Source organism: Corythoichthys intestinalis, chromosome 10 (assembly GCF_030265065.1).
Source record: "Corythoichthys intestinalis isolate RoL2023-P3 chromosome 10, ASM3026506v1, whole genome shotgun sequence".
Lineage (NCBI taxonomy): Eukaryota > Metazoa > Chordata > Actinopteri > Syngnathiformes > Syngnathidae > Corythoichthys > Corythoichthys intestinalis.
Window position 1 is genome coordinate 32,947,346 of NC_080404.1, and position 22,998 is coordinate 32,970,343.

At 37.8% G+C, this 22,998-nt stretch overlaps 1 protein-coding gene across 3 annotated transcripts in view; it reads right to left on the reverse strand.

Annotated features, from left to right (window-relative positions):
* Positions 1-279: 279 nt before the first annotated feature.
* Positions 280-22,998, reverse strand: part of add3b (adducin 3 (gamma) b) — a 41,934-nt gene continuing 19,215 nt past the window's right edge. The window contains exons 6-15 of one of the 3 annotated variants that reach the window (XM_057848331.1): positions 17,977-18,126; positions 17,614-17,757; positions 12,887-12,985; positions 12,625-12,798; positions 11,360-11,623; positions 8,785-8,901; positions 8,624-8,713; positions 8,416-8,539; positions 8,068-8,160; positions 280-3,269 (exon numbers count right to left, since the gene is read on the reverse strand). In XM_057848331.1, coding sequence (XP_057704314.1) covers positions 3,040-3,269; positions 8,068-8,160; positions 8,416-8,539; positions 8,624-8,713; positions 8,785-8,901; positions 11,360-11,623; positions 12,625-12,798; positions 12,887-12,985; positions 17,614-17,757; positions 17,977-18,126 — 1,485 coding nt within the window. In that variant the 3' untranslated portion in view covers positions 280-3,039. Of the gene's footprint in view, positions 3,270-8,067; positions 8,164-8,415; positions 8,540-8,623; positions 8,714-8,784; positions 8,902-11,359; positions 11,624-12,624; positions 12,799-12,886; positions 12,986-17,613; positions 17,758-17,976; positions 18,127-22,998 lie in introns of all 3 variants that reach the window. The other 2 variants (XM_057848330.1, XM_057848329.1) reach the window with 2 other exon arrangements.

A 22,998-nucleotide genomic window follows, 5' to 3' on the forward strand; every position in this document is an offset into this window, starting at 1 on the left:
GAAGAAAAAAGATATTCAAATTTAACTGTAATATATTTTCATTGGTCTCAGCAGGTGTAAATATTTTAGAGGAACAGCTGTATTGAGTAGAGATAGACCGATTATTGGAAATATGACGTAAATCGGTATTGGCAGTTTTTCTTTTTTTCTCACCGGCCAATATGAAAAAGTCCATTTAAAACTGGGTTATTTCAGCTCAGATGCTCTCTCAGCACTAGTATTCAAACTGTCCTCTGATTGGTAAATAGTAACAATAAATGGGAATTACACTTGTATTGCGCCTTTCCACCTTTTTAAGGCAGAGAATCGAACCCACGGCCTCTGGTTTGGGGAACGACTGCTCTACCACTGAACCACACCACCCTTTATTATTAGCTATTATTTTGTATTTGTGTGATTCAACAATCAGGCTTTAGGCATTTTAATGAAGGTCAGTGTTTGCCAATTTTTTGAACTTTTATTGCAAATGAATATCGGCTCTAGAAATCGATTATCGCCCCTCTAACTACTGATTATCGGTATCGGTCCTGAAAAACCCATATCGGTCTATCTCTAGTACTACATATGACAAGATTTATTTTGTTTGTCTTCATGCGTTCACAGACAAGAAAAGACAAAAGCTTTGCAAATAGTTCTAAAAAGCTTTATTTTATACTGGAGGAGTTTACCTCTTCACCAACATCAAATACATTTCAAAAAGTGGTATGATCATGGCAAAATTTAACTACACAAACAAACAAATGTGCCTGCTCAAAAGCATGTAAAGAATACAAAATAACATGAATACAAAGATGCGTTAAAATGATGTATTAGGATTGTCACATTCGGAAACATTTCATTTTTAGTGTAGCAAAAACATATTTACAAAGCAACTCGCTCCCTTTGGGTCGACACATTCACATTGTAGGCCACTGACACACACACACAAAAAAAAAAAAAAAAAAAAAAAAAAAAAGCTTCATTGCTTGGTTAATTTTCATCAGAACAGTAAAGCAGCAACCACAACAATTATTACTTGGATAATTCATCACAGCATGTTTTTTTAGTACAAGAGTTAGTGGATAAATGTTAGCAAACCTCATTTAAAAACAACGTACAAATATTATGTCACAGCTAGTATAGAAAGCGGGGCTGAGGAACCTTTTTCCAGGATGGGCTTGACTGCATTTAGACAAAATGTCAAACATTTTTTCATTATTATACAGTGGGACTATTTGTGGGTGGAATGTTAGAACTAAATATATATGAATTAAACCTCCACCCCTACCCCAAAAAGTCGTTTTCCAAAGTTTTTTGTTGCGAGTCGAAATAGTGTACATACGTTAAACTGTTAAAACAAACAAAACGTATTCTTGTAATATTAATGCTTGAGGTTTTTATAAAAGGAATAATAAACAACTATAAGACATACATTTCAAATATCACAAGAATTTTTTTTTATTCTACCACAAACTTGTCATATTTCTGGGGAAAAATGTACAAATGAAATAATAAAAATGAGAAGTACCTAATTTAAAGAGATTTTAAACTTAATCATTACAATAAAAAGTTAAGATCATTGTAAAAATAATTTTAAATACGATTTATTTTGCCAGAATTAACTTTTAATATTACTTGACAAGTGACTGATGGTGTAGTGATGCATTTTCATTTTCAAGAATTAAGCCGTGATACTAGAAAACAGATTTCATTTTACCAGGATAAACTTTAAAGTATGTAATACTCTCAAAATAATGTAATTTGACAAAATCCAAGTAGAAATGTTGCAAAGAAAAAATAGTTTTGTTTTTTTTAAATAACCAAATAAGAAATAACGAAGCTGTTAATTTTATCAGAACTGATTTTTATTTTAAAACTAATAATATAATAATATTTTAAATACAGTGGTATGGAAAAGTATCTGAACCTTTTGGAATTTCTCACATTTCTGCAAAAAATCACCATCAAATGTGATCTGAATCTGATCTTTGTCAAAATCACACAGATGTAAAAAGAGTGTCTGCTTTAACTAAAACAACCCAAACATTTATAGGATTTTTATATTTTAATGAGTATACCATGCAAACAATGACAGAAAGGTAAAAATAAGTAAGTGGAACCTCTGCCTAAGGAGACTTAAAGAGCAATTGAAATCAATTTTTACCAAACAATTGAAGTCAGGTGGTGTGCCTAATCACTGAGGAGTATTTAAAGCTGCCCTGCCCACTATAAAACACACACCTGGTAGGAATTGTCTTAATGGGAAGCATTGTCTGATGTGCATCATGGCTTGGTCAAAAGAGCTGTCTGAAGACCTGCGATCAAGGATTTTTTTTTTGTATAAAGCTGGGAAAGGATGCAAAACCATCTCTCATCTCTCTCATTGTTTGCATACTATCCTCATTAAAATATGAAAACGTATAAATGTTTGGGTGGTTTTGTTAAAGCAGACAGTTTTTTTCATCTGTGTGATTTTGACAAAGAACAGATAATATTTTATGATCATTTTCTGCAGAAATATGAGAAATTGAAAAAGGTTCACTTTTTCATACCACTGTACTTAAAATTATCTTATTTTATGACAAATCTGATTATCAGGAGAAAATTCTCAGTGAGAAATAAGTCAAATCCATCAAGATTTTTTTTGTAAATTTATGCTGAATAATTTTGCAACATTAACAGAAATAGTTCTTAAATGCACACGAATGAAGTCCAAATCTTCCTTCCACAAGGCTCTTTCAGCATTCGAGCCAAAGGTTTCCCACCCCCGCTAAAAAGGAACATAACAATATAATCAGGAATGTCTTTTAAAATACAAATCGTACTCCTTTAGGGCTGTCGACTGAATATTAGCGGCCACCATTACGCAACAGGTGTGCCCTTTCAAATACATTCATACAAGAAATTTGTGCAAAAGGGAAATACTTCAACACTTCAAGAGGTTTACTTCTTGAAAGCCAATTCATCAAAACACACAGGCCAAACAAGCACCTTACTAGTTTACATCCCTTCATTCGTATAAAGCCTCTGTCTTAGCATCTACACCCACTTATTTTGGCGTTAATGCACAGCAACCTCACTTTTCTCCTTCTTCTTGCTCTTTTTCAGGAAGGAAGGCGTGCGGAACTTGTTCTTCTTCTTCTTCTTTTTACTCTGGCTCTCCGGGGTCTCTTCCTTGGCACTCATGGAGATTTCCAGAGATTCCGAAGCACTCACACTCAGTTTGGAAACCTCCAGGCTCAGGTCCTCGTCCTGATCGGACAAGTGCTCGTTCCCGTTGGCTATTGTGTCTGTGGGCAGGGAGAATATGATCAAAACAAAGCAGACTTGACTGATGGTTTTTTTTTTTTTTTTTGCTTCAGAGCACAAGATTATTGTGACCTTACTATCATTTAACAAGTCATAGTTGTGCAAATAATGAATAATTCTTCCAATAAAAAGGGGCTTCTGTCAAGGTTGAAATTTAGTGCCAAATTAAACATAAGACAAACACAACTGCACACTCAACTTAACCCTATTGAGAAACCTACTAGCAAATTACTCAAAGCAACACTTAATAGCTTTCAGTTTTCAGTGATTTTAGCGACGCCAGTGGACAAAAGCGTTAATGTTTTGCCAACGGAAGGCTACATTTCCCATTAGGGCCTGAGCAAGAGTCGTAAAGCCCCGATCTCCCGGTCGCCTGCAGTTGGACTGAACTACATCTGTGTTTCCAGTGACTGTGCGAAGGATGAAAAGCAATGAGGTAATGAATCTAATTGTGGTTAAACTATCATATAACAATGTAACGGATGGAAAAGGGAGAAGTGACGTATGCTGTAAATCAAGCAGCACATTTGTAGTTTTTATGTCTGTGGCAGGGTTCCTACTAAGCTTGCACAATATATCGTTTGAACATCGCCATTGCAATTTGCACATGCGCAATAGTCACATCGCAGGACGTGCAATTGTTCTTTTTTACATGTAAACTCGGAATCGGGTGAAAAGAATGGGGTTTTTAATGGGAAAAAAAATCATGTTATTCTGCTTCATGCACGTACAGTGCCACTGCCTCTCACCCTCCCTCCTGCTAAACAGTGTGACCAAACAGTTTTTCTTGGTCACCAGCACAGCTGGCGTTTGGTATTTAACGTTAATGATGATTGACAGGTTTGTAGCTTTGCTTGGTAGCTTTACAATCAAAGGCACAAATGTGTTAATCATCGTTAAACTTGACTCCCAGTCTGAACTGTTCTGTGCCGACTCATTTATTGTGTGAGAGGCTCTTCTCGGCAGCGTGAGCATCAAAGCTAGGCCTGTAGCGATAACAAATTTGAGTGATATCATGTCTCATAAATTATTGCCAATACGCGAAATTATTGTCATTTTTTAAAGCCAATTCAACCACTAATGTAGTGACAATACATCCAAATTAATCACACATTCAAATACAATAAATTGTTATTCTTAAATAAAACACAAAGTAGATTAAAAAAATAAATATTAAAAAAAAACACAAAGCAAAACGAGTCATTTGAAAGCTAGCTAAGTGCAGAATATGAAATAGGCAACAATTTTCAAGTTTCAACTGTCACCTTTTAACTGCAAGTTTGCGTTTTGGAGAAGACAATGCCAATGTTGTATAGTAGGTTAAAGTGGTTAGTACATTGTCCTTTTTCCATTAGCCTCAATGTAGCAATGCTAGCATTTTACAAGGTTTAATATAGATGTCTTTCCTTATGTTGCATGTTTGAAGTTTAATTCTATGGCATGTTGATGACCAATAAACATCTGTGAAAGGAACTGGAGTCTCATATGCCATCCACACGCATGTGCCGAGTGCACACAGCATACGCAAACACAGGCACGCACAAATGTATGCACGCACGCAGCGATAAATCGCAGCCGGAAAAATTACCGCCCTCATTTGCATTTAACTTGCCATAAATTGACTTATTGCATGTTGCGACAGGCTTAGTCAAACTGTGAGCGAATGAGAGTGGACTCTCTCAATGAAAAATTTAATAACGACACGCATAGAGAGGGAGCCATTTAAGTTATCTGATGAAAATTCTTGTAGTTTTAATATCGCAACCCCCCCCCCCCCAAAAAAAAAAATCGCAATGAGAGTTTTTTTCATTATCATTCAGGTCTAGTTCCTACCACCCCCCTCAAAATTGTTATTGCCAGTGAAAGTAATACAGACCCCTTAGGGCGGTGACAGAGGTGTAATCCATCTACTTGTACATCAATATTTAATTTAAAAAAAAAAAAGTTAACAATATTTTTAATGGAGGTTGAAAAGTTTTTAAGTGTTGCTTTAATGCCAATAGTTATTGAAAAACGGCATAGCTGGGATAATGAAACTAGCATCAATGCTGTAGTAATTACAAGTACAAATGCAACATACTCCGTATGATTTGTCCTTTGTGGAAAAAAACAAACAATATTCCTGCAGTTTACAGATTCTGTAAGCAAATGTACATCCGTATTATACCGCCCTCTTGAGGTCAGGATGTGTACAGAAGGACAGAGAATGAATGGCATTTCCATTCTTTTCAAATGGGCAAGCTGATTTGAGATGTGAGTGATTTGAATGCCAGTCATGGACACAGACTGACTAAACAGGCCCCGTCTGCCTCAGCACCTTATTTAGCGAAATGTGTGAGTCATATTATTATTATCATTATAGTCTCACATGTATTGATGATGTAAAAGGCCCTAATGAATACTTTGAAAGTAAGTTTACTTAAGTAACTGCATTAGAACAAGTTAAATGTGTTTATAACAGATTCCCAACCACTAAAATGCCTCAGAATGTATCCAATTTTTATTTATTTTAGGAGCGTTAAGTTGTAAAACTATGAGAACAAATGCAAGTTCACCACAAGAAATTTGTATTACGGGGAATAAATTGTTAGTTTTAAAAAAGTTATTTCTTAATGTCGCTTGAAAAAAGGATGGAATAGGAACATTTTAATCTCTTGTGACTATTTTTGATTACTTAAAAAAAAAAAAAAATTAAGGCTGTGAATGCTCATCTTTCAGTGCCATTGATGGTGCTAGATGCATTTTGACTAGGAGAGGCTGCATGACAGCAATCGTTCACATTCCCTACAAGTCAAAAATGGATTAGACGTCTAGCAGCGTGAATGTCAGCCAATTACCTAAATGAACACCCCGCACAGGGTTAGGATCACATGAAAGAGGTCTTGATTTTTATGAACATTAGTTCATAAAATGTGCGTGTTATGAAAGCAATTTTGTTTTGTTGATTTTAAAGGGATCCATGGATAGAAAAACTTCTTAAAAAGTTCTTAAAAGATAAATGTTATTATGAGTTAAATTATTGTAGATTTTTAACTCATTGGCAATATTTTATGTTTCTAATAACAAATTTTAGTAAAAGAGAATCATTGTGGCTTATTAAAGCCTACACGTTTTTAAGTCCCTTTAAAAGATTTATGAATATTTAATAATAAGCACTATGTTGAAATACCAAATAGGAAAAAATTGATCATTTCTGCATTAAATGTCAATATTTTTCCATTACTTCACAAAGTTGTCAAACCACAAGTTCTGATACACAAACCAGGATTTTCAGTAAAGTTTTTCACTATCAAAACATAAATATTGATTCAGTGACTAGAATGGTCATTAAATTACAGAGCTAAAATGGGCGATCATAGACTTCATAACCTATTGACATGACACTGGAAAGAAAAACCAAAGCAGCTACCGACCTAAAACCAAAGCAGGCACCTAACCTAGCCATATACAGTATGAGTCTACAGGAGCAGCGGCATAAAAAAATTCAAAGTCGTTCCCTTATAAAATCTCGATTAATTATTTTCTATATAAGTATAACACAACTTAAAATGGCTATAAAAGTCTAACTAGATGCATAAAAATCACCAAATGTCGAGATAATCACCTATATTTTCAGGATCAATCGCAATATTTAACATATCATATAAGTTTTTGACCAAAAATAACAACTTAATCTCTTTGTATTTAATACAAGTTTTCAGCAAGTAAAAAAAAAAAACTCAATTTAACATCAGAAACGTAATACTTGAGGAAAACAAGCAGAATCAATTATAAATAATATGTAAATAGATAATTAATAAATTCTATATGCAATCACAACTTATTATAGAATAAAATATCCCTTTATCATCATTGTACACTATATAGCTACTGTTAGCGAATGAGGTTAGCGGCCGCCTCACGTAAAGCTTTTCTGGCGAAAATTCTTGTGAATAAATGCTTAAATCCCAGAATTGTTCATAGATATGGACGTAAAACAGTTTCGATTCTTACTTAAAAGCAAAGAAACCACACAGTTACCTTTTAATGTACCTATATTGACGAAGTGCCATGCTAGCCATGTTAAGAGGCTAGCGGCCGCCTGGCTTAAAAGGAGCTTTTCTGGCGAAAATTCTTGTGATTAAATGCTTAAATCCCTAAAATCTTCATAGATATGGATATAAAACTGTCTCGATTCTTGGTTAAAAGCAAAGAAACCGTACAGTTAGCGTTTATTTTACGTATATTGACAAAGTACCATGCTACTATGTTAGTGAATGAGGCCGCCTGACGTAATAGGAGCTTTTGTGGCGGAAATTCTCGTGAATAAATTGCTTAAATCCCTGAATTCTTTATAGATATGGACGTAAAACAGTCTCAATTCTTGGTTAAAAGTAAACTATGAGGCTAGTCAGTTACAAAAATTAGCCGCCTCTATGTGTAAACAAAGAAGAAAGTTCCTGCGAATAAATGCTTCAATCACGCATGCATTGTACGAAAAATATGTTATTTACCCTGAATCCTCGAACAAATCACTCCTGAGACAATCCTTCCTGTTTGTATGCGGTACAACTTTCGTAGTTAAATGCAGTCGTCAGTAAATCCAAGCTTAAATCCGACATGAGCGTGTGCCATGCTATTAATAAATGAAGCTCGGCCCCCTCCGATAAGGTGTTGCGCAAAGAATGACAAAGTGACACGTCAATAGTGATGATGTCTATAGGGCGATATCTCACTTGCCTTCATGCAGTACGTTCACAGAAATACTTGAAAATAACTACTGCATAGTTGATTGACTACCTAGCTTGATTGGTGTCATCATGGGCGAAAGGGAGAGTGAGATTGTGGAGCCATCAAACGTGGTCATCTCGTCCGCATCTGTGGCGTCTTCATCTTCTGGAAACAGCATGTTCATCGTTACATATTTATAACATTCGATATTGGTGTATATCTGCAGGATCCTGTGCAAAGGCGGGTGAAAACACAATAAAACAATAAAGAATTGCGTTGATGTATTGGTAATGCTGCCCTTGAAGTCTGAAAAGCCCACGTTGTACTTGCGGGGGCATTGAAGCCCATACAAACCGCCGAATAGACGTTTTGAAGTGGAAGGGAAGACACAGCAGGAGGACTTCATTTTAAAAGTACCTTCTTGGCCTAGTTGCTTTCGCTCCACCAAGCTTTTGTACTCCTCTAGCACCTCCTTGGTCAGATGGTTGAAAGGATTGGGCGGTAGGGAACGAGTGTGCTCCTCATCCTCTATGATGAAAGCCTGCACACGGATAGGAGAGTGTCGGCCAACGTGAGGGGATATCTTCACTAAACAACAGCTTTCGAGATATGAAAGGACACTCACAGGTCCTGGGATGGTGTCCACAACAATACCGGCCAGTAAATGTGACTTTGGACCCGATGTCATCTGGTCGCCTCTGTGCTGCTCTTTTATCTGAATGAAAACGGTTACTTAGGAGAACTGTTCGTGAAATAAGAATCATTAATGGCATCCCAATGACTCACCCGGTTCCTTTTGTGCAGAACTTCCGTGGGGTCAGTATTGAGGGGGACAAACTGGTTGGGGTCTTCAATCTTAATTGGAGTACCAATGCTTTTTCCCGGTTCTGATGACTTCATCCACTAAGAGACAAAAGGATCATTTTAACCTTCTTTGTCACGGTTGACCTACAGTAGTGTGTATATTAACTCATTAGCATCCACTGACAGAGATTGATGTCCAGCTGACAGCATCAATATTTACAATTTCTGAAAAATAGGATGTTTCTACGCTTTCTGTAGCCTGTTAGGTTGTAGCTGGGTAACTATGTTGAACTCTTTCAGTGCCATTGATAGATTGATGATAGACGTGTAATCATGTGGTTCTTTTCACCATTCTGCTATGAGTTTAAGTTAGTTTGCCACTAGTAGACAGCCAACCCATTTGAACTGGGAGGGCTCGCAGCGAATTAGTGAATATTCATTCTGCCATCCTGCCCCTTTCAAATGGATCGGATGTCTTTTTTGTTGTTGATGGAAGCCAATGAGTTATTATCGTCATGTACAGGAAAGTGTTTTCAAATGCAAACAAAAATATCAATTCATTTTCTATATAACATACTTACTTCTACAGTGGGGCCACTGTATATACTTCTTAGGGTTGTGGATAGGGCTAAACGATATTGGAAAAAACTTACATTGCGATTTTTTGGGGGTTTACAATATGTTGCGATATATATTGCAATATTGTAACTAGAAGAATTTTCACCAAATCACTAAAATAACTCAGTTTGGAAAGACTTTGGTTGACTCAACATGACCACATTGTATTCATCTAATATCATCTAATCCAGGCTAAGGGGGTTCGTCTGTGAATGATGAAAATTGCTCTATATAAAAGGGATCCAGGAGGCCATGTCTCTGCAAACTTGCTGCTTTTATGAAGCAAAAATCAAAGTTTACGTGCCCCCCCCCCCACAAAAGAAAAAACAATCGCACGTCCTGCAATGTGACTACAGTTTTGAGCATACGTGTCCAAGTTTTAAAATGTTCTTGCATAAAGAGCAGTGTGCGTCATACGAGTATCCCTCCACCGGCTCCAACCATTCCCACAACTGTACGTTCTCAATCCACAAATCATTAAATTTGCACTTATCCATGTTTGGAACTACTGTAAATTGGTTCTGCTAAGTTTTCTCTGGTATGACTAGTATGCTAACTAAGCTGTCAACACGCAACTGCAGGCACACAGCTGAACTTGCTTGTGTTCGAATAATTCTGACCGGGCATCACCGGTAGTTCCGCTTCGTAGTTATGTCATAGCTTCCACAACAATCAAAAAATTCAAAAGCGAGACTAAATTTTACGCATGTTCTAAATAAAAGTAATGTAAATAGATTTTTAAGACATTTCAAAATTGTATTTAAAGACCTGTTATGAGATTTTAGGAGAATTGCAGACATTTTCCGGCATTAAATTAAAATGATCTGATTTCGGACTTTTTATTTATTTATTTATTTTTAAAAAAGACATTTTAAGACCCCGCGGATACCCTACTATATATAAATATATCTACATTTAAACAATATGTACATATTTATAATATGGAGGGATTGGACAAAATAATGGAAACACCTTAAATAAATCAACAAAAACTAATTTAATATATTGTAGGTCCACCTTTTGCGGCAATTACAATCTCAATTCTCCGAGGTATTGATTCAAACAACTGGTGAATTGTTTCCAAAGGAATTTCAAGCCATTCTTCAGTTAGAATACCCTCTGACTCTTTCAGAGACTATGGCGCTGGAAATTGATGTCTTAATTGAATCTCTAAAACTGACCATAAATGCTCAATTATATTGTGGTCTGGGGACTGTGCCAGCCATAGGAGATGTTCAACTTCATTAGAATTTTCCGCATGAGATTCTTTAAAAAATTATGTTTAATGATTATGAAAATGTTAGGTGTCTCCATTATGTTTTCCAACCCCTGTATGGAACAAGTTTGCATGTACAGTTTGCTCTAACAGTCCTCAAACACGTTTGGTACATCAAAGACTACATCATTCATTGCTGTGAATTTTGAGCATGAATGCTTGTTATTTTATGTGCACTGCAATTGCCTGGCAACCAGCCCTGTGTGTATAGCTCAACCCAAGAGGACAAACTGCATAAAAGATGGATGGACAACAACAAAAGCATGACTCCAAAGAACCACAAGGTGGCAGGCTAATCCAAAAGACCATGTCGGTCCACTTTTAAAAGTCCTGTACTTTTATTCTTTCTTCTTTTGCTTGGAACTGGAGGGCAGGTGATTTTGTGAGATTCACAATGGACTGGTGGCAAGCAAAAGAGCACATTCTGATAAAAAATAGCTGATTGCCTCATCATAATTAACTCATTGTCTGCCATTGACAACGAAAGACGTTCAATTAATTTAAACTGCAAGGACTGACCGCGAATGCTCATATTTCAGTGCCATTGACAGTGCTAGACATCCCATCCATTTTAATTTAGAGAGTCTGGCAGCAAAAGATTGCTGCCATCCCTCCCAGTCAGCAACGTTTGGAGTTTAAAGGTAGGAACTTGACCCAACACACCATAGTTTTGGTTCTGGGGCTGACGTCTCCACTAAGCGAATGCTCCGGTACGTTCACCCTCAAGTAGCTGTTCGGTGAGGTGAGCCATCGCGTTCGCTCCCGCTGCTGCCTCTGCGCCATAAACTTGAAAGGGCTGCGCAGACCTGCTGCTGCGTCGTCATCCAGCGGGACTGCAGACACCGTGGCAGGGATCTCCACGTCATTCTTGGATCGGGGCTTTTCACGAACGATGGGGTTCCTGTATGAGTGGCCAGTTCTGTATCCCTGCAGAGAGAGAGGAAGCTTGACCTTCGGTGGTTATTCCCTCAAAGGCCCTTCACAAATAAACTGAGGATGAGAAAGTAAAAGGACGCCTGGCCACCCAAGTCACAATGCTTTTACATGTCTAAATATTTAAAATTGCATATACAGTGACGTATAGAAGTATTTTTGAAGACATTCCTAGTGTAACGAGAAGCATGTGAGATTGAAAATATTCAAAATACTTCTTGCATGTGTGTATATCCAGTAATTTCAGTCAGAGCGAATGAATTTTGAGTGGAATATCGCTGCAGACACATATCTGTATCCATTCCAATTTATTTTTTGGGCTGACTGCTGATGGGGGAAATATATCTGATGAGGGAAAAAGATTGTACTGTAAAGAATATTCCAAGAATTTTATGAAATCAAAAACTACATTTTTGACTATGGCTTATTTTACGAGAAAAAACCCCCCTAAAAGTCGTAATATGTTAGAAGTTCGATCATTTTTACGAGAACACTGCCACTACGAATAGAGATGTTGCTCATAATATATCCTCTGCTCATTCATTCAATGAATGGGTCATCTGTCAATTATAGCAGAAAAAGATGGAGTTTGTCTCCTAATTGAGCTTTATGAGTTCATATTTTTTCTATGATGTCCAATCTGCAGATGTAGTGGTAAATCATCTTGCTAAAGGACACAATAATATCCTTAAGCCATCTGAGGTGTTGCTGTGGCGACAGTATTGACAAATCTTTTTAGCAGACACTAAATCTCACGTTCAAACAAGGCAGGCTAAATCCAGTCCATTAAATGACTGCGAGGTCACTTGCTATGGCTGTTTTCACTCGCTGTTAGCTTTGTCATCTGGTGCCTACGCTTGTGAGGGTGGGCGGACGGCTCGCGCAGCTGCAGCCCACTCAACTGCCTCGCCTGTCCGTCACAAACACGCTGGTGCAGATGGAACCTACCATTATACTGTATGTTATTAAATCTCCCCAGTGAAAGCTTAACTCACTAGGTTGTCCAGCATCCTCATAAGCGACTCGAACTCAGCCTCTCCAACTTTCCATTTGAAGTCGTTGCTTACAGGCACCCCGGCGGCGGCCACTCCCTGTGTGAGGGGTTTGAACTTCTCCCTGTCGAGGAGCACAAGGTTGTCCACGCCACCTGAGCACGCCAATGCCTGTGCCTAAGGATGAGCCAGAACGCACAACAATTCTGTCACTGTCCAAGTACTTTTGGCTCTTCCTGTAATTTAATGATCTCATTAAATGTACCTGGATTTCACATGCTTGCTGTGAGTGGTACATGTAGTGGAAGGCTTCCTCTACTGTTTCTCCCAATGCCAGCAGTCCATGGTTCCTAAGGATCATCACCTGGAAAATTTCAGCACAATTGCAGCAATTCATATTGACACTAGGGCTGCAGCTAGCGATTATTTTAGTAGTCGATTAATCGATGAACCATTAGTTCGAATAATTGAGTAATCGAATAAGGAAGATGAAAAATTAAATTACCTGAGCTGAGCCTCAAACGGTATAAAAAATTAATAAATGGGGATCTATGTACAACCAAAGAACAATTAGCTAACTTACATAGCAAAAGTCTGCTAGTTAAAATGATATAAAATGCTATTTTTTTACAATGCTCTTAACAAATGGTTCAGACTCATATTCCCACAAAAAATAGGCTAAAAATACCTATAAACTAAATAACGAATGCATTAAAAAAACATTATCTCAAACAAAAACGTAGCTTATGTTGGTCTTAACAGGGAGCACCTGGATTCAGCCATGAGAAATGAGGCAGACTAGAAGGCAGTGTATCCACCCAAATCAATAAAACTAAATGCAAACACTTTCAGAATAAACCATTAAAACACCACTTAAATTAAACGAATAGTCGAAGCAGCAAAATTTATTTTGAATCTTTTTTTTTCTAATCGGATACAAGAGTTAATCGATTAATCATCGCAGCACTAATTGACCCTAGGTCATGTTCTGATTAACCATTCAAGAAGTTAAACTCAATAAATATTTCTTTCGGTACAACTTTACCACCATAATGTGACCCAATAAGAAACCAGTATCAAAGACACAATACAATAGCACGTAATGTATGAGAGACTACAATATAGACTTTTAGTTTTAATATGCTTCGATTGGCTGGCAGCCAGGACAGGGTGAACGACAGACTCCTGCCCATAGTTACGTAGCTGGGATAGGCTCATTCTCAGGACCGGTACAGAAGATGAATTCATTTTTTATATATTTAAAGCGTACCTCCGGTGATCAGCTAAAATATATATACTGTATATGTAGTTCCCCGAGTAATATTATAGAGTTTGACGAAAAAAGGTGTTTGTGCCTAGTCTTTTTTTTGGTCAGAATTACGCCCCTGGTAAATTTGAATCTGTGCCGTCATATTAGGAACAGATGAAACCTCAATTTGTTGTATGGGCTCCCCTCGCACTCACCAGTTGCTATTGAGTGATACGCCGGATCATTGCTATTGTTATATTTTCTGTGAACAAAACATTTTTCTGGATCTACTGTTTTAGATATGCAAAAGTAGTGCTTGTCCTTGTTAATAAGACAACCGTACATTTTGTATTCCATGATAGTTCAGAATACTGTGCAAGCTGGGACTACTGGTGGCATTCTCTGGATGGAAGTTTCACCTCTCAGTGACACTGCATTACAACTCTGCACCCTGCTAACCAAGAGAGAGCAAAACACAGCTGGGCACTTGAATTGTCATGGCGTCTCGGAAAGAAAATCCCAGCGAGCTTTTCTAAATGAACTTTAATCCCACAAGTTTAACAAACGCATCTGAATACAATTTCTCTTGATAACCCATATATATTTTTTCAGATGACCACTGGAAATACACTTTAAGTCATTGTATCAAGAAAAGAAAGTTATCAATTTATAAACAAAAATATTTATGAAAGAAAAAATGTTGTAAAAGAATATCCTTGTGTATGTAAACTTATGACCTATTATTACTAAGAATAATGTTGTACAGTGGTACCTCTACATACGAAGTTAATTCATTCCAGGACCTTGCTTGTAAATCGAACTAGTCCTATGCCGAGCAGGATTTTCCCATAAGAATACATTATAATTCCATTTATTCCTTCCACAGCCCGAAAACCTACACTAAATCCTAAATAAATACTGCTGTTACTATTGCAAATAGCAATTACCAGGAGTAAAAAAAAATGAATTATGAATAAAAATCAGAATAATAATATAAAAATAGTAATAAATACCTGTAATAATGTAATGAATCGGCTTCTAATGTGGCGGATGTATTTTGCGTGGTTGTACGTGAACGCACTGCGTGGCAGGCGGCAGAGTAAGAGGGAGCGCATTAGAGTTTTTACTTTCACTTTTCGTGTTCTGTTGTTGGAGGTCAGCTGTGGGGGACTGTAGGAAGTTCTGTTGCACAAATTCTGAAATAAATGATTAAAAACCTGAAGAAGCTGGCGATTTCTTTGGCGAAGTTACAATAATAATAATTGTCTCCTTAACTTACAGAGACTGTTGAACGGAGGAGGACCCCCGAGATCGTAGACATTTTACGGCTGTATTGTCGAGCAAGTTCACGGACGCGGACACCAAGCTCATTTTTACCTATTTCCATCTTCATTTCAATGGTAAGCCTCACCCTTTTTTCTTTTTTTTCACCACCTGCACTAACATTGTTGGTACCTATGTTGATTTCTCTCACAAGAAAATCCACCGTGCGTCCGTCTTGCAGGAAAACAAAGAAACTGCGGCGCTACTCATAAATCGTCGTATTTCGAGCATGTCGTCGGATGTAGAAACAACTGCCGAGTCAAATTTTACGTCGGATGTCGAAATGATCGCGTGTCGAAGCGATCATATGTCGAGGTACCATTGTATTAATAGATCGATATATAATATTGAACATTGGAATATTTTCAGAGCAGATATTTATGTGTGGGATATTACAACTTAAATAAAGTTCGATGCTTCCCGATTGCCATGGGCAAACAAAAATACTCCCAGACAAGTGGCCTTTGTATTGTACATGTCTGATCGGGAAAAATGGGACGGCGGTGGAAAAAAACGGAGCAGTGCACTAATTAGCGATTTCTTAATTCTTAATGTGTGGCCTTTAAAGCGGATGCATATTATAGCAGTTGGTCGTGAGACTTTTTAGAGACACAGTACTGAAGCCGATGGTTTTAGCCCGACACACAAGCACATACGCTCGGCTTGCCCGAATCGGTATGGTCGGTCTTCAGCCATCACGGCGCTGGATGCTTACTTAACCACGCAGCTCTATCGTGGCGTGGGCTAACACACTGTCATTTCCTGGGAGTTTCCCCTCCTGGCTGGCAACCAATTCAGGTACACCCCACCTACTGCACACAGTTAGCTGGAATAGGTTCCAGCACCTCCCTTACCCTCATGAAGATAAGCGGCACGGAAGATAAATGAATGAATAATACTTGTCAGGTTAGGAGATTACAAGTTACACAATATTAGAATAGTATCACCTAATGTTCACTAGGGATGCAATGATACAGTTAGGTCACAGTTCGGTACGATTTTCGATACGAGGGACACGATTTTTGATTCGATTTAATCCATTTAATGCTCTAAAACAAAAAATACAAGTGTTTTTTTGTTTAAATTTTATTTTGCTAACAAGTAAAAATAACAATGCCATCATATAAACATGCATTATAGTGCATAATATTCATGTGCTTACTTCTTACCGTTCTTAAGAAATTTTGTATAACAGTGCTGAGAACAATCTTTACTGTTTGTAAAGTGAGGCGGGGCACACTGTTGTTTGGTATTACTCTCTTAGCAGTTATCTTTACCACATGAGAAAAACATCCTATTTGTGGCCCGATTCTATCTGTGTTACATACTGAATTAACAATATTTGCAGCATTATCTATAGTCACTGGTATGGATTGATTTGGCCTGATTAACTTCCATTGAGTCATGGCGGTTTTTAATCCATCGATGTAGTGTATGGACTACGCTACCCATAATCACTCTGGGCTCACGCAGCCAATGGCATGGGATCTAAAGTAGCACATCTAGGTTGCTATTTGATTATATCTAGCGTGTGCGTGCGAGTGTTGTCGGGCATTAAAAAAAAAAAAAAAAGAAAAGAAAAGTTAACAAACGCCACAGAAGTCACATCTGCTCATTACTGCACAACACCAGCATTTGACAATCGACTTTCATAAAAAGGACCAGTTTGAAGTACAGCGCTCCTAATTTGCCACTCATTGTTCATCATGTAACTGTGAGTTAGCTCTTTGTGACCCACGGTCTTAACCTGTCTTTTGTCACAGCAAGGTTATTCGTAGAAGTCACGTAGGCATCAATATAGGTGGACTTTGCAGTACGTATCCGTAAAGACGGTCTTTGTTTAACATGTTCGAATGGGGATAGCATATCAGCTCGTCCAACATGCTGCCAAACAACGGATCTGTACGATATTAAAGCCGGCAACCCGCCTCTTTAAGTGTCTGTCTTTCCACACGAGTAATGATCCTCGTGCGCTACAGCTCCTACCTTTTGTACAGTTTGGAGGAGGGGGGCTGCTAGCAGCAGAGTTTGTTTTTTCAAGGTAAAGCTGCGCCGACATTTTAGAGACAGATGACAAAAATAAATTTGGAAAATAAATTTTGGGAGCTTTTCATTTGGATTGAATATTTTGCGTATTGAATCGAAGAGGGCGTATTGAACGGTTCATTAAAAAACCGAGTATCGTTGCATCCTTAATGTTCACTCCTTATGACATTTTTATAACACACTAATTTTCGGTACTGTTCCAAGTGAACTCACTAAAAGCAAAATGCCCAAAAGGCAGATTTTGTTGATACAGCTCTTGTAACAGATCTCATTAGATGGTGCAGGTGTACCTGGAGTGACTAACGCGGTAAAGCAGCTGTTGAAAGTGGTGAAAAATCCCCTTTCACTAATGGAGTCTTTCAACTTGACAGTACCTTGGCAGTCGGGCCCAAAGCTTTCTGAAACTCCACCTTCTCCTCTTTATTATCCAGGCTGCCATGGTAAGTGAAGCAGCTCACATCTCCAAGGAGCAAGGCCTCCTGGGAAATGGGCAGTATTCCACACTTCATGGAGGACACCTGTTAACATAAATAAACACTGTCACTGCCACCACGTCTAAACAGAGACACGTTTGTCCTGTCACATAAAAAGCCTTTCGAGTCATGTTCGTCACACACTGTGAATTTTATGGCCAAGATTTAGGGTTTACGGTAAAACCACATTACAGAGCATCCCGGCCCCTGTGGGTCAAAGCCTTTAAACAGCGGTTTTGCGAATGCCAACTGGCGGCGACTCACTGCAGCTGTAGCGGGTGTGTGAACGTGGACGATGCATCTCAAGTCAGGCCGCATGGCGTAAATTGCGGCATGAGGAGCAAATCCGAAGTGGTCAATGCCAAAGTCGGTTGATCCCTGGTCCACTATGTCACCGATCATGTTCACTTTCACCTGAAACAAACCCCCAGGGTCAATCATGGCTGTTTTTCTTTTTCTTTTAAAAGACTTCGTTAACAGTTATCCCCGTTTCTTGCGAGGCATACCTTCCAGAAACACACTATAGGTGATCGTGACAAAATATGTTTTGATTTTAAATTCACGTGTATTCAAATGTATTTGGCTCTTATTTCAATGTGATTTATAAAAAAAAAAAAATAAATATAAATTACAAAATTTAATGTGCCGTTTTAGTAGTGTTTCGAACTGATTAGGTGACTTACATGTAAAATACGGTTTATTAAAGGAAAATATGATACGAAAGCCACTCTAGAACAAATTAATTTCTTATCTTGAGGTACCACTGTAAAAAACAATGGTTAATAATGATAAAAACTAGTCCTGTCAAATTTATCGCGTTAACGGGCGGTAATTAAATTTTTAAAAATTATTTACGTTAAAATATTTGACGCAATTAACACATGCACTGAATGACCCATTCATGCGTTGCCTCAAACAGTTTACAATGATGGATTTGATGGATTGATGGACAATTTAGCACATTCAGCGCGAAAGGCAGAGAAATGTGAGTGGACACAGGCGTTCATTCGACCGCACCTTTTATTGGCTTAAGCTTTGGTAACTCTTTCATAACAAATATAAGTATTGTGGCAAACGACATGGGGAAGAATGACAAGAGACGATCCTTTTCTTGACACGCTTAATTGAACACAACGCAGAAGATACTGTATACCATTTGCAGCTACCACTGACAGTCATGGCTGCCCAACTATCCATAATGCATTTGGGCGGAACAGTTAAGTCACTACAGTATCATTTAGTGAAAGCATAACAAAAATAATATCCCTATCTCTCACAGGAGACAATCTTTTTCTTAACTCACTTAATTGAACGCAACGCAGAACATACTGTATACTATTTTCAGCCACCACTGACAGTCATCGTTGCCGAACTTCCCATCATGCATTTAGGTGGACCAGTTAAGTCGCTACAGTATCATTTAGTGAAAGCACAACAAAAATAATATTCCCATCTCTCCAAAAAATAATGTTCACAAAAAGAAAAGGGCTCAATGCAAAGAGAACTGGCATTCCCAATCAAAATAGCTATGCAAAATAAACATTAAACTTACTCAGACTTTGCCTTGGCTAGATCATTATAATAATTTAAAACTCGCCATTGACACCTTGTGGTGTATTTCAATCACTACCTTACGTAGTTAAAGACACTGTGGAAGAACAGCAGGGAGCCCATGTGACGTCCCGCTCGGCGACGTCAACAATGGCGAGCTATTAGTTTATTTTTTGATTGAAAATTTTACTAATTTTATTAAAATGAGAACATTGAGAGGGGTTTTAATATAAAATTACGATAACTTGTACTCAAATTTTATCTTGTCTTGTCTTGTCTTGTCTGTCTGTGGATCCCTTTAACAGAAAGAATGTTAATAATGTTAACATTCTTGTGGATTTATTGTTATAGTAAACAAATACAGTACTTATGTACAGTATGTTGAATGTTTATGTCCGTCTTGTGTCTTATCTTTCCATTCCAACAATAATTTACAGAAAAATATGGCATATTTTAGAGATGGTTTGAATTGCGATTAATTACGATTAATTAATTTTTAAGCTGTGATTAAATCGATTAAAAATTTTAATCGTTTGACAGCCCTAAAAAAACATAATCGTAGTTGAGATCTGGCGTCCACATACAGTATGAGGACATCACATTTTGAATCATGTAGTACCCATAATCACTTAATCATTTGTACCTAGACATGTGCCTATTACAGATTTCAAGGTATACCGTGGTGTGAAAAAGTCAGTTTTAAAACCGCAAAAATTTTCCATCATACTGTCTCTAAGGTATTAGCTATTTTATATGTCCCAAAGTGCATGGAGAAATCCCTCGCTTGTAGCTGCAAGGCTTAAAGTGCACGTGACACGAAAAAGCATGTTTATTTCATAATACACGCGGTATTTTATGCTCCCGAATGATATGGACCGCTTGGATGTGTGTGGAAGCGATCGCTATATTTATTTAGTTTTTTGAATCCCGCGCCATGAAAATGAGTGACTTCCGCCTTTGGTCTTGCATTGAGGAGGAGGGCGCTGTGACGTGTACGGTAGAAGGCGTCCTCTTCACTATACAGCGTATTGTTGTGTATGAGGACGAAGGATTCAGCTGATTTTGAGGAATAATACGTTTATTTTTCGCATCACGCCAGCCAAACAGCTGCAGAAAAATCATTCTGTTTGAGGGAGAGGCGTATGCGGCTTTTTGGAGTTTCAAAAGGTTCCCATTCACCGTGGATATTGGCCAAAACAAGCCCGACGACTACTGTGGGACCATTGGACTTACGAGGAAGTGAGTAAACATCTTGTTTAGTATTATGTCAAATATTAATACAGCTATTACAAAGTAAACACTACAAACTTTCTTTAAATAAAGAACTACTTACGTTTGATCATTGATTGGCATGTAAAAAGCTCTCCTCCTGCACATTAGCAGCACATTAGCTGCACAACAACTGCAGCCACCCTCCTCCGGGGAACGAACTGTAAATTGCTCTCCGCTGGGCGGTTTGCCGATCCGCAAAGACAATCGACAACCCAATCGTCATGTCAAATAATCCAGGCTACGTATGTGTGATTTTCCGCTTCGAAGACTTTGAAACATCACTCGGTTCGGGTTAGCATGTCGGCTAGCTGTCACGCCTTTTGGTTTGTTTACATTCTCCGAAGACGGGGAAGGGAAATGACATATGTCCGATTTAGGTGTCATAAAATATCGTTCGGGAGGTGCGACAGTAAAGGTGAAGTCGACAGTTTTGACCATTATGGAGTAATTTTGCCATGTTGTCCTGAATAAATGCATTTTTATGATTTCATATTCCATTTAGCACAAGACTGTTATTTGTCATGACCATGCAATTTATTTAGCAATTGGGGAAAGTACTTGGATAAAAAGAATATCCTGTAAAAATATTGAAGTAAAGAGACAGAAACAATGACATTTTGCTGCTCTCTTCGTCGCGTTTTCCTCGTTGTGAATAGTTCCCCCTCGACGGGCTGACTGGTCCTTCTCAAGCCATTTATATAGCTATTGGGGAAAAATACTTGGATAAAAAGAATATCCTGTAAAAATATTGGAGTAGAGAGACTGAAACAATGACATTTTGCGGCTCTCTTCGTCGCGTTTTCCTCGTTCTGAATAATTCCCCCTCAATGGGCTGAATAGTAAAACCGATGAGCCCAGTCTACCGCTGACGTCATCCACCTGTTGGGGACGCTAAAGCCCTATAATGATAGGCGTGGCTAACCGGCAGATTAAAAGACTAATTTCTCGTCATCTGCAATTTGCTAAATTGTTGTATATAGTCGAATCGTCTCAAAATATGATTCTAATTCACATAATAATGCCATTTAAGACTTTTTTTTTTTCATGTCGTATGCTCTTTAACCCTCCCCCACCGACTGTTGCTCAGTGTCAGTGAGTCAGCTGTGCTACATGATGGCTGGAGGTGAAACTCCTAAACTTTTTCCCCCACTCGAAGAAAACGAAATCGCTGGTTTGGGAATACTTCAGCTAGAGAAAAGTTACAGACGGCCACAGGTTAGAGGAGGAGGCCCAACCGACATGTAAAACATGTTTGCGGAGGGTGGCAACCGAAGATGCAATACCCCCGATATGATTTCACATTTATACAAAATTAAAGGTTAGTAAACACAGTCCTAAATGTTTTCCACCAGCTACGAGAGTTAACTCCAGCATGTTTAGTGTGTCTAGCAGTGGTAAAAAGGGTGTTTTTTTCTTTTTTTTTTTTTTTTTGAGAGTGTGTATATCATTTAAACATGATACGAGTCATACACACGTGCTTTTTATAGAAATAATTCAATTATTTTTGCTCTGATGGAAATAATGTTGAACTGTGGCTGTCGCTTTATGTTCACCTAAAGGACAACACTTGGTAAATGGTGTAAAGGATACTTAGGCGAGTTCATCAGGGCAGAGAATCGAACCCACAACCTCTGGGTTGGGGGGACAACTACTCTACCACTGAGCCACGCCATCCCCGCCACTTATTTTTATTTTATTTAGAATATTTCAGTTATTTTTGGTTATCTAAAAAAAATATTTTAACTTAACATTATACTTATGTTCCAGGTTTTTTAAACCTATTTTTTTATTTTTGTTCTGATAGTGATAATGTCGAGCTGTGGCTGTGGGTTTAAGCTCACCTAAAGGACTGCATTTATTTCAATTTTATTTAGAATATTGTTATTTTTAATTTATTTTAACTTAACATTATACTCGTGTTCCAATTTGCTAATATATTGAAAAAAAAAAATCTGTTAAATGGAAAAAAGTTTTTTTTTTTTTTAACCCAGATATCTCAAAGTTACACATTGTAGAGCTATAATTGCAATACCGTGAAACCATTATATTTTGGCTTAAGGTTCTCATACCATCAGAATATCATATCAGCACATGCCTACTTGTACCCGTATACCCAATGTTAATATTGTGGCCTATATAACACAAAATGCAAGTCCCAGTATGTGGATGCCTGTTTTTTTTATGGCGTTAAGATTATAAATAGTCACTTGGGGGTTGAAGCAGGCTATTTGAACATCCTGTTTGGGTGAGAGTCTCAGAGACTTCATAAATCTTCTATTTCCACTACAAAAAAGTTTCAAAATTAGGTTTTAGTTACTATAAAAAAAAAAAAGTTGCTAAATTGGCAGGACTTGCCACTTGATTCATTATATGTCTGGTTGTCATGGTAACAAAAGCTGTATACTGCATTTGCCTGAGACAGAGGACAAAGTAAGAAAAACAGATATTAAATGTACATACAAT